Consider the following 12920-nt stretch of genomic DNA (forward strand, 5'->3'; position numbering starts at 1 on the left):
GATGAACAGCTTTCAAGTGAACAAGTTTTCTATAATTATGCTTCAATCCTTCGGTCTGAAACAGGCAAAACGATAATCTCAGAATATTGTCCAAAGGTGATTGTAGTTTAGAGGTCAGTTACTTTTGTGCGCCAGTTGGTAAAGGAGTTTGTCCCTTGGTGATTAGATAATGAGGCACATAATTCAGCCAGCAATGAGTATCCTCATTCAGAAGACAGTCAAAGAAGGTGCCTCTCAGCTGCAGACTATTTAATATTTCCAAAATTATCACGCTGCTACACATAAGCCTTGCTGCACTGCTACACCATAGTTGGTCACATAGTTTAATTGACATACTACGCCTTCATGAATTCTGCATCAATTATGAGTTGAGGTGGTTCACCACAAGTGCTGCAAAAAACGGAAGTAGAAAGACTCCAGTGAGGTATATTTATTCCAAATAGAATTGTATCAATTCACGCTGGTGGAAATCTCATCCATGAAGGAGATGATAGAGACATAAAAGTAGAGACCATTGATGGAAAGAATACCTTCCAATCGATGGCTAGAGTGGTATTTCAAGAACAGTCTGCAGTTAGTCCAGCTTCACAAGAAATATTACTGAAGCATGGGAAAGAAATGTCACTTACTCTCCCTGGGCAATCAGTGTCTTATCCAGTTTGCAGTGTTTGAAAAACCTAGCCCATGTCCAGAACTGACTTGTCATGAAAAAGTACTTGAGAAAATAAACTCTTGTCACCTACAAATGAACGCTATCAGAGATCTCCGCTGGTGTCTTTTAAGACAACTACCTTGTGATATCCTACCAATATCAAATGAGGTTGATATTGTTCACACTTCTGGACTGGTTTCAACCAGAAGCTTGCAACAAAGAGCACCTACCCAGCAGTTGCATATGTACCTACTGTGAATGCCAAACCAGCTGCCCTGGCCACAGTCTGTACTACAGTGCTGAAATTAAGGTAATGTCAGCAGGTCTATGCTGTTGCTCAGCAAGTGAAATTGATCTCTGCAATGAACTTGGTACCAATGTGATTCACCTGGGTGGTTTTCACATCCTGTGCTGTTTTATTGCATGTAGTGGGAATTTTTTGGGAGAAGCAGGATTACTAGAACTTCTTGTTGATTCGGAGGCTTGTACTGCAGATCAAATGCTTGCTGGTAAGCAAAGCAACCGTGCTCTGATGTGGCTCATCTTCAGTATTTGAGGCTTTGAGTGCTCTGAAACGTTATTCATTTGTTAACTGAGGTGAACCAGGTGGAGGTATTCATGTATTTCTAGCATTTGTCAGGCAACTTTTGGCTAACACACAAAAGTGTTTAAGTCTGAAGACACTAAGTCCTTACAACGTGTTATTAAAGAGACTGATGATACTGTAACTCAGCATATACTAACATTACTGGAGGAATTTCAGCCATGGGTGCATCCCCAGTTTCCTACATTCGATCTCTGGGATCAGTTTCTCTCATTTTCCTGAAACTTCATACACACAGATATTGAGGAATTTGGCCCTTAATGTAAGTAAAAATTGTCTTTATTTTACAACATATCAAAACTATTTTAAAATACACTGACAACTGTGTAGCAGCAAAATAGTTTGCCTTGATAAAAGTGCTTTGCCTCTAAAGATCAAACACAATTGTACGAAACACTTAGAGAAGTTAATTAAGAGAGTGTGGCTGCCTCTTAGAGACCGTCCTTAATTCAGGTTTCCCAGTGCCACTAGCTTAATATGTTGTATCATCCAAAAATATCTTTATAGTTGCTATGATGTCAGTGGCACAGCACAAGAGACTGGCAATCCAGCCCCTGTTTCTAGGATAGTGGTTTGAATCCAGCAGACCTCAGCGCTGACCACAAAACACTATCATCTAGTTCCCATACAGTGGCATATGTGAGATGGAGATGGTGGATTCAGTCTAATTCCTAGTGGCTGGCAGTTTGAGGGAGGTAAATAACTAACAGAGTCTCAGGTTGCTAGTAAAAGTCCATGCACAACTGGTATGCTTTGGCTAGTTAGTGTCGCTTGTCTTCAAACTGAGTGATCTGTGGGGTTAAAAAAGGAGTGTGTGCCCCCCCAGGTATCAAACAGGCTAGCATTGGAAAGGGGCAAAAACGTGGGGCGGGGGGGGGGAGGAATGACCAGGCTAATCCACATGAAATCCAGTCTCTGTTTGTCCTAGATTTTGTCATTCTTCACAGCTAGCTCTAGCCCTGGAGCACAATATGCTGACAATTTAGCTGTATGAAGCTAGACAAGTCAGCCGCAAGGGCGTGCTGAAGAGCGATGCAGAATGAGGAGCTGGATGGAAGGTGTGATGCTGGGCTTTCCCCACTTTGCAGTACTCTGGTAGCTGGGAAGGATGGACGCTTTTCGGGCGAGATCCCTGTATAAGAATGGCCCCGGCTGACATTTTAAAAGGGTTTCGGGATGGAGGGTTTAATGGGGGAACGTGATTTCCCAATATAAACAATGAGTAGAAATGGTCGCAGCAAAGGCTCTGCGCCATGAGGCTGATGTCTGTGTCCGGCTGGATCCCAGCTGCTTGCACATCTGGGTGCAGTATATAAGAGGAGGAGGGTGTGTGTGTGAGAGAGCGAGCCTGGATCCAGGATCCTGCCGGTGTGGCGTCATTTACTGCCGGGAGCGCAGGGAACTGGGCGGCGGGGGGCATGTACCGGAGCCATGTCCCTATGTGCCAGTGAGATCCGGGGTTTAGCAGGGTGGTTGATTGGGGATGGGGCGGGAATCCTGTCCTGGGCATGGGGATAAGGCGGTGTGAGTGGCATCCCACCGGGTTATTTAGGATGGGGGCGGGGTAGGCTTGGATGGGAATCGCCTGAGACTAGTGAGATCCTGGGTTTGTTTGGGTGGGTGTGCTGGGGAGTGGGGGTGGGGAGTTATGTACTGTGAATGCGTGTGTGTGTGGGGGGGGGGGGGGGGGATCCTGCCGAGGCGATTGAGGGTGGAAGCCCCTGGGGAACAGCGGTGTGGGGTGAAGGGAGGCTGCAGGGTGGACTGATGTTTGGGGGCGGGGGAAGGGTGGCGCGATCTCTGCGGGGCTCTGGGCTCGGCGCGCTGGGAATCCTCGGCGAGGCGAGTGGAGGAAGGAGGCTGCTTTGTGCGTGTGACTGATGCAGTGTCACAGCAGCTGGGGGGTGGCGGGGTGGGCGGGGACTTTGGGGGTAGGGGGATCATGTAAGTCTCCTGCCATTGCCCGGCTCAGCCTGATTTCCCCCCTCCCCCCCCCTTTACTGAAGGCGAGAGAAAAAGCTAAACCTGCTGCCAGCTCCAATCCAGGAGGCGCTGATCTGAACGGGTCAAAGGAGATATTTTCTTTTCCTGCGGGGGGAAAAAAGCCCTGATTTCCGGTCACCCTGCTGTCGTGTCGCGTCCCTCCCCCCATCTCCCCGATTTCGGGGGTGCAGGAGAAGGTTGCTGACCGCTCCTGGGGCGAGGGGGGAGGGGCAGCTCTTTGTTCCCATCGGATTTGGGGCGCAGGAGGGAAGCCCAGGAACGGGCGGCAGAATGGAAATGTACAAGGACTTGCTGCAGTGACAGCTCCCCGGGTGCTGTGTGCCTGGCGGGGGGAAGGGGAGGGGGGGGAGCAGAGGACCAAATGACTGGGAGGAAGCGAGACAGCAGCAGCAGCCGCTACCGAGAGAGGAAGCGGCTGAGCCCTGGCGATCCCTGGCTTGAGCTGCGAGCAGCGGGCAGCCGCTCCCCCGGCTAGCTGGGCTGCGATGGCATCCGCCGCTGGCCTTCAGAATGGCCCCCGTCCCTAGAGCAGCGGGGCGGCCGGCGGGGAGCCCCCGGGGGAGCGGGCTCACCATCGCGGCGGCGGCTCTATGTCTGTTGCGCGGGGGGCTTTGGCGCTCCGGCGGCCGCTCGCCGGGACTGATGAGTGACTGCAGCCCGGCCCGGAGGAAGATCTGCCGGGGGAGGAGGAGGAGGATGGCGGCGGCGGGGCCGGTGTGTAAGTGTCCCCGGACCCGGTTGCCCGTGGGGGGGGCCAGTGCCTTGTGTGTCTTTGTCCTTTGCTGGCTCTACATCTTCCCCGTGTACCGGCTGCCCGACGAGAAGGAGGTCGTGCAAGGGGTGCTGCTGCAGCAGGGCAAGGCGTGGAGGAGCAACCAGACCGCAGTCACCGGCTTCAGGTACCCAGCCTCCCTGCCCCATGCCCAGGGGTAGCCCAAGGGCAGCCAGGGACAGGCGGAGCAGAGCGCAGTGGGCCCCGTGTACAGCCCCCCCCCAAATAAATAAAGCCGAACTTCATTTGTCACACTCAAATATTGATCTTTACCCCCCACCCCAAGAGTTCAGATACAAACTCGTAGCGGCTTTAACTAGTGGGGGGCTGGTCAGACCCTTCTGCTGTGAAAAGTGTGTTTGGGGGTAGTGGTTTGGTACCTTTGGGATCCTGCGTGGGCAGTGGGGGTGGGCTAAAGGACGAACCATGTTTCTTTCTTTTTTTTTTATACAAATAAAACCAACACCGAGGTCTCTCCCGGGAAAGCGCAACGGGCGCTCTCACTTCTCTGGCTGTTGCGGGCTTGGCTGTACACCCCGGGATCATGCCACGCTGCAGTGATGCCTTTTGGTCGCTAACAAAGAAAAAGACCTTCATGCTCCCCTGGCTTTTGATTTTTCAAGGTGTGCCTGAGACACCCGAATGTGTTTCCAGGTGTTGGGAGGGGAGATCTGTAAGCATTGAGCAACTCCCCCAATTTTGAAATCAAAGCTGCAAGGAGACCCTTCCCGTGCACTTTATTATGCAAAACATGTGGAGAGTCTGCTGGGTTTTTTTTGTCCATGTCTGTGCATCTCCAGAGCCGGCTCATCAAAGTGTAAATTTCATCTTCTTCAGCTGCAACGGGAAAGGGGAATGCTGCAGTTAGGACTCATTGAAGGACCAGGCTCCTGCTACTCAGGGGATTTTCCAATGAGTCTGGTTTGAAACTAGGTACAATATAGGTCTGCGGTGCTTTGAAAAACACTCCCATCTATTGACTAATCATATGATCTTTGGGAATATATAGCCTGACTTCTTTCTTTTCTCCCTCTTCCACCCATCTCCTAGGGGTGCTGGAACAATTTGTATAGTGGGGGTGCTGGGAGCCGTTTAACCAAACTGTAAACCCCGTATATGATGGAAACCACTTCAAGCCAGAGGGTGCAGCAGCACCCCCAGCATCACTAGTTCCAGCACCTATGCCCCCCATCATCTGGCTTTCTTCCTCTCCTCTTAGTAGCAAATGGAAGGTAAGAGGGAGTAGCAGTAGATTTCCCTCCAAAATGCCCTCTTTCTGTAGTGAGTGCCAGAACAAATCATGTTTGAATGTCAAGTAACTCTTTTTCAGAATACTGAATTGTTTTCTATGACATAATCCTTGCAGTGCTTAATTTGTATTGAAAGAGATGCCTGGGCTCAACCAATTAGGTGCAGGGGCTTAAGCAATTTTTTTTAACTTTCATAACTGATGTGGCAAGCCCAGAGATGCTGGGGCTCTGAACTGCCAAGCCCTGGCAACCTCTGGCACAAATTAAGCACTGCATCCTTGAATGATTTTTGGATGTAATTCGACTATCTGAAATCTTATATTGGAGCCAGTCTAGGATGCAATTACTTTAGGTCCTGTCTGCCTCAATAACAAAAACTTTACCAATCATTAATTCCTTAAAATCAGATTCTGATCCTCTGAGGCTTTCAGGGACTATAACCAATCTCGGGTGATTGGGGGGTATGTGTTAATATCAGTTCACTGGCTAGGCATGACAGAAGCTCCTTCTTTAATGCAGAGCTAGCAATTACAGCCAAGCAGCTGCAGAGGACTTTGTCCCATACTATTGAGGGGAGAATAAATTCTAAAATGTCTGCAACAAACAAGGCTGATCTTTCCAGATACAGGTTCCTCTTCATCTCCTGTATGCTACAGGCTTCCAGTTCCTTGTTTGGGTGACTATTTTTTGGGGGGTGCCTGGATAGGTGATGTGGGAAATAATTTGCTATATGACTTTTCAGTTTTATAAACCAACAGCTGGTTTGACGACTGCACTGGTGCTACAACTTTCAAATTTAACCTTAATATTTAGCCATTTCCCTCAGACTGTTTACAAACACCAGCTTTTGGTGGCTCCTCCACTTACTCCATTTACTCTTGCATTTTCCCACAAACCCCTAAGCATACTGATTATCGCAAAGTTGTTTCTTTGAAAGGAAGAAACTCGCCAAATAAAAGAAGTTGTTGCTTCTGGAGACAGGAAGCTAACGGGGACGTTTGTATTGGAAATTATAAATAGAAAATATACCAAAATAATCAAGTGATTGTGCCACAGAAAATTAAACTTTACATTTTTCCTGTGTGCGTTTGCTCTTGTTAATTTTGGTGGCAGGATATTATGTTAAACCCATGACAGGTAATTTTGTCTATATTGTGAAAGTATTAACTAAAATAAGGAGACCTTTGTTTTACATGGAAACTCAAGAATCATTCAGTTTTATATTTAGGGGAAGGTGTTCTTAGAGCCCCTCATTTCAATTCTTACTGGAAACCAATTGCGGTTATGAATAAAAGACTCCTTTGCTCTTGACTGGGGGTAGCAGGAAGTGAGGCAGATTGAGTAATTAACTGATGCCACAGATGTCTTCTGGGACTATCTGGGAATTGAACCTAGATCTCTTAAGTCATTGTCCAAAACCTTAGCCACAAAACTACGCTCTGTGCACCATGTTCCGAAAGCACTTGATGCATGATCTAGCTCTTTCCTCAACACAACCCCCTCCTTGTGCAAATAATCTGTACTCTATGCACACTAGTGGAACTACTCCCATCAGGACTACTTGCCTGTATGAGGTTTTGCAGAATCAGTTTCCAAGTGAGAATTTACCTCTTATAAATACAGAAGTGTCACTCTTGTGGGGCTCAGTATTTTAGCTCCCTATCTGTGTTGTCCCATTGGCTTTCAATGGGGCTACATGCTTAAGTAAGGACTGCTCATGCCAGTAGTAATAGTTGCAGGGTCAGGCCTTTGATCTGGTACATTGAGATGACTACATATTTTAGGCACATATTTTAGGCTTTATTCTGCAAACCTCATCTAGGTGAGTAATCTTTACATGCACATCAGCAGTAATACCCTTCATTACTAAGGTATAATTTTAGTTTACTGAGATGGGGTCTGATCTAGCATTCCTTATTTAGATACACCTTCTTTTGAAGTCAATGGGAGTTTGATCTCATTAAGAAGAGCCGAATAGCTGCCTACCATTACCATCATTCTTGCAGTTTAAAGACGTTAGTGACTGAGGGCTGGTCTACACTGGGGGGGGGGGGAAGGAATCGATCTAAGATTCGCAACTTCAGCTACGTGAATAGCATAGCTGAAGTCGAAGTATCTTAGATCGATTTACCTTGGGTCCTCACAGCGCAGGATCGACGGCCGCGGCTCCCCCGTCAACTCCGCTACCGCCGCTCGCTCTGGTGGAGTTCCGGAGTCGACGGGGAGCATGTTCAGGGATTGATATATCATGTCTTAATGAGATGCGATATATCGATCCCCGATAAATCGATTGCTACCCGCCGATATGGTGGGTAGTCTGGACGTACCCTGAGAATAGCCAACGTGATTGCCATGGAACAATCTCTGTTGATCTCTGACAAACCATGAGTAACTTTCAGTCAGTCAAGTGGAAAACTGTTTACTCTTGTACTTCTCAGATTATATGGTGGCAAAAATACTATTTATAGGTATGAGACAAAGTCATTACACAGTCACTAATTAATAATGACTTGTCTTTTTCCTGTGGGGTTTAATATTACATCCCACTTGTTTTGTGGCTTGTTCAGTTTTTTAAGGGCTCAGTCCTGCAGTCCTTATTTAGGCAAAACTCCTACTAACTATGGTACTCCTCCAAACTGCTTCCTTTGTTATTACTTAGGTAAACAAAATAAAAGAATACGTTTTCCTTTCTCTTTTTTTGTAGGATTATTTCACTTAAAGTTATTGCAAATAATGAAAAGATCTATTCCCACTTTTGATCTGCTCCTGAGGACAAAACTATTACTAATACTCAGCATCACTAAGCATCTAAAAATCCAAAGTGCTATGTATAGTTATAGGCAGGGCTGGTAGCATCACCTATTGTTAAGGTTGCCAGACTTTCTGCTTCATTCAGTGCACAGGATGTAGCTATTTGGGGGAATGAATCAGGGTTGTGTAGTGAAGACGGCTGTTGCCTATAGGAACCCTGTTTCATTTGTGGCAGAAGTTGGAAGGTTTGTAGTGAATGAGGCAGGGGACTGCAGAAAGAGAAAGATGCTCTGGAGAGCTGGAATTGTTTCCTGCCTCTTCACAATTCTTATGTGATGCTGGGCAAGTCACTCAAACCAAACTTTTCACATGTGGTTATTAATTGCATGTTCATCATTTTCTGGGTGGCTGACACCATACGCCAGGGCCTGATTTGCAGAAGTGCTGAGCACACAGAGCAGCATCTGAAGTCAATTAGAGCTTTTCATTGAATGTATAAAGTACTGTATAAACTACTCTGAAAAATCAGGTCCTAGGCATGTCAGATTGGGCATCCAAAGTGGTGGAAACTTTTGACCTTAATCTTTCTTGCATCAGTCCTGGTCTACACTAGGAATTTACTTTGGTATAACTTCATCTGTTAGGGGTGTGAAAAATACCGAACCCCCGGTATAAACAGCACTAGGTGGATGGACGAATTCTTCAGTTGACAGCTTGGGGAGGTGGATTACCTACACCAGGGGTCTCAAACACGTGGCCCGGGGGCCGCATGCAGCCCGCGGGGTTATTTTCTGCGGCCCGCAAGCTCCTCCCCCCCCTGCGTTTACCTAGAGTGGCTCAGGCCCAACGCGCAGCGGGGGCAGGGCAGGCTCCCTGCCTGCCTGCCCTGAACCCCATGCCGCACCTTGCACTCTGACCCCTCTGCCCTGAACCCCCTGCTGCACCCCACACAGCTCCCCCCCACTGCCCTGAGCCCCCTGCCACACCCCTCCTGCACCCTGACCCCCTGCCGCTCCCCTCACCCCTCCTGCACCCCACACCCCAACTCCCTGCCCTGAGCCCCTGCCACACCCCTCTTGTACCCCCTGGGGGCAGGGAGGGGGCGGAGTTGGGGTGGGGATTTTGGGGAAGGGGTTGGAATGGGAGCAGGGAATGGGCGGGCCCTCATGGAAGGGGTGGAGTGGGGGCGGGGCTGAGGGCGGTGCGGGGGGAGGTGTCAGTAATGCGGCCCTCGGGCCAATGTACTAGTTCTCATGTGGCCCTCGTCGTCATTTGAGTTTGAGACCCCTGACCTACACTGATGGGAGTGATTCTCCCACTGGCATAGGTAGTTCTACACTGTAGCATTGTAAGTGTAGACATACTCAAAATTCCCTATTTTGCAGATGGGGAACAATACCTTTCCTTCCTCACCTCCCAGGCGAGTTAAGATAAATTCAGTATTTGTGAAGCACTCAGATACTACAGTGATGAGAGCCACAGGAGAGCCCATGAGGAGATTAATAATTTTATCTTCAGAGCAGGGTTTGAATAGTGTGCAATCAATAAAGTCTGTGGACACAAACTGAACGAGGATAAAACAAAATATAGAACAGCTGGTAATTCAGTTAGCACCATCCATACTGTGCAATGAATGAGGCAGGGGTCCTGGGGGAAAAATAGTATGTGATCATGTCATTAAAGACTATAACTTGCAGTAAATCTTTCTACATTCCATGTTTTTTATTAAATATAGTATTTAAAGCAACATTCTCTTTTTAGTGTGCAATACAAATGTTAACATCAAATCAGTGAAGATTCTCTTTAGCCCCATTTGCCAATATTTGTCCTTCAGGCTTGGTCTACACTACTAACTTATATTGGTATAACTACATCGCGCAGGGGTGAGGGAATGCACACCCCTGAGTGATTCAGTTATACTGACCTAACACCCAGTGTAGACAGTGCTATATTGATGGAAGGGCTTCTCCCATCAACATAACTACTGGCTTTCCAGGAGGTGGATTACCTACATTGACAGGAGAAGCCCTCCTGTCGGCATAGGTAGTGTCTTCATAGAATCATAGAATATTAGGGTTGGAAGAGACCTCAGGAGGTCATCTAGTCCAACCCCCTGCTCAAAGCAGGACCAACCCCAATTAAATCATCCCAGCCGGGTTTTGTCAAGCCTGACCTTAAAAACCTCTAAGGACGGAGATTCCACCACCTCCCTAGGTAATCCATTCCAGTGCTTCACCACTCTCCTAGTGAAATAGTTTTTCCTAATATCCAACCTAGACCTCCCCCACTGCAACTTGAGACCATTGCTCCTTGTTTGTCATCTGCCACCACTGAGAACAGCCTAGCTCCATCCTCTTTGGAACCCCCCTTCAGGTAGTTGAAGGCTGCTATCAAATCCCCCCTCACTCTTCTTTTCTGCAGACTAAATAACCCCAGTTCCTTCAGCCTCTCCTCATAAGTCATGTGCCCCAGCCCCCTAATCATTTTCATTGTCCTCCGCGGGCAGGGCCGGCTTTAGGAAGTGCGGGGCCCGATTCGAATAGTTGCGACGGGGCCCCGTCAGGGATGACTAAAAAAAAAAAAACCACTTAAAAAAACACGTGGGGCTTGTACTCACCGGGCGGCGCTCCTAGTCTTTGGCGGTGGGTCCTTCACTCGCTCCGGGTCTTCGGCGCCTGAAGGATCTGCCACCAAAGTGCCGCCGAAGACCCGGAGCACCGCCGGGTGAGTAAAAATTAAAAAGGAGCCTCTAGCCAGGGAAGGGATTCTCGGCCACTTCTTCCCCCCTACCCCCCGGCGGCCCTGCCACTGGGCGCGGGGCCCTCTTAGGCGCGGGGTCCGATTCGGGGGAAGTGGTGGAATTGGCCTAAAGCCGGCCCTGTCCGCGGGACCCTCTCCAATTTGTCCACATCCCTCCTGTAGTGGGGGGACCAAAACTGGACGCAATACTCCAGGTGTGGCCTCACCAGTGCTGAATAGAGGGGAATAATCACTTCCCTCAATCTGCTGGCAGTGCTCCTACTAATGCAGCCCAATATGCCGTTGGCCTTCTTGGCAACGAGGTCACAGTGCTGACTCATATCTAGCTTCTCGTCCACTGTAATCACCAGTCCTTTTCTGCAGAACTGATGCTTAGCCAGTCAGTCCGCAGCCTGTAGCGATGCATGGATTCTTCTGTCCTAAGCGCAGGATTCTGCACTTGTCCTTGTTGAACCTCATCAGATTTCTTTTGGCCCAATCCTCCAATTTGTCTAGGTCACTCTGGACCCTATCCCTACGCTCCAGCGTATCTACCTCTCCCCCCATTTTAGTGTTATGTGCGAACTTGCTGAGGGTGCAATTAATCCCATCATCCAGATCATTGATAAAGATGTTGAACAAAACCGGCCCCAGGACCGGCTCCTGGGGCACTCCGCTTGATACTGTCTGCCAACTAGACATTGAGTCGTTCATCACTACCCGTTGAGCACGACAATCTAGCCAGCTTTCTATCCACCTTATAGTCCATTCATCCAATCCATACTTTTTTAACTTGCTGGCAAGAATACTGTGGGAGACCATATCAAAAGCTTTGCTAAAGTCAAGATTGAAGCACTTTTACCTCTGCAGCCCTCTGTCACAGAAAGCTGACATTGACAATGCGCTGGTGCATCCTGACTCAATAAGCCAGATCTGCCCCTTTCACTGGGAAATGTTTGCCCCAACGGTGACAAGATCTGTGGATCAATCTCGTTAGCCATCTGCAGATCCAGCAGCGATAACTGTCTATCACCCTCAAACTATGAGGAATCGGCGACCAGAGCCGGCTCGGGGCGGCACATGCTTAAGGGGCGGCATTCAGTCCATTATTGGGGCGGCACAGTCCGGGCGGCTTTTTTTTTTTTTGCTTCGGCAGTTCGGGTGGCAGTCCGAGTGGCTTTTTTTTCTTTTTCTTTTTTTGCTTGGGGCGGCAAAAATGGTAGAGACGGTCCTGTTGCCAACTATAGTGGCACAGCTGCATCAGCGCAGCATTTTAAGCATAGACAACCCTTAGATGCAATCTATGCTAGTTGCATAACTGTTACTACTCTGAAGGTGTGTTTCAAGGTAAATGTGAGGTTAAACTGCATGTTGCTCATGTTGATTAGTTAAGTTTAACCAATGATTAAATTATTTTACAGAGCAACTAATTGTGCTTTTTTTTGTGTGAGCAGAGTGGATAAAATGTATTTGAAAGTATTTACAGCTGGAAAATACTAGACTAGGACAGCACTGCTTCAGGGTCTGGTGACAATTTTCTAACTACATCAAAAATATTCATATTTTGCATTTTCAAAGGGCAAGATCCTGTTCATTTTACTCATCAAATGCGACCACTCGGCGATAAATCCTGTACAATATTTTCTGTTAATATTGACATTTTAAATGAATTGTTTCTGATTGATATTCACAGAAAGTAAATACAAAAGGGGCATGAAAACATAGTCCATAATAGGTATCTTGATTAGTATATATGATACATCTACTATCATGAACAGTATCCTTCCCCAACAGAAGAGTGGGGGCTCAGTGATGTGATAGGTCATCTGCATTTGGTGGTAATATTTTTAATCCATTGTGTTAGGTGTGTATGAGCTAAAGTGAAAAGACAGACAAAGGGGGTGAGAAGGGAAAATGAACTATAGAGAGATTTATTGGCTTATGCAAGGTCACACAGGAAGAACTGCAACAGGGCCAGGAACTGAAACCAGAACTTTCAAGTTCCAGTCCACAGCTGTAATCATCCTTCCTATCTGCTCCCTTAGTAGTATTTCCTTTGATTCTATATGTTCCTATACACGGCTCACATACAATAATGAACTTTAATTCTAAAATCTACTTTTGCAGTTTTGCAATGTCATTTTTCTT

General features: G+C 47.6%; 1 protein-coding gene across 1 annotated transcript in view; it reads left to right on the top strand.

Moving 5' to 3' along the window:
* Positions 1–3770: 3770 nt before the first annotated feature.
* Positions 3771–12920, top strand: part of ST8SIA1 (ST8 alpha-N-acetyl-neuraminide alpha-2,8-sialyltransferase 1) — a 163263-nt gene continuing 154113 nt past the window's right edge. The window contains exon 1 of the mRNA XM_026652309.2: positions 3771–4159. Within this exon, the coding sequence (XP_026508094.1) occupies positions 3771–4159 (389 nt within the window). The remainder of the gene's footprint in view (positions 4160–12920) is intronic.

Source organism: Terrapene carolina, unplaced genomic scaffold, assembly GCF_002925995.2.
Source record: "Terrapene carolina triunguis isolate 2854851 unplaced genomic scaffold, T_m_triunguis-2.0 Scaffold112, whole genome shotgun sequence".
NCBI lineage: Eukaryota > Metazoa > Chordata > Testudines > Emydidae > Terrapene > Terrapene triunguis.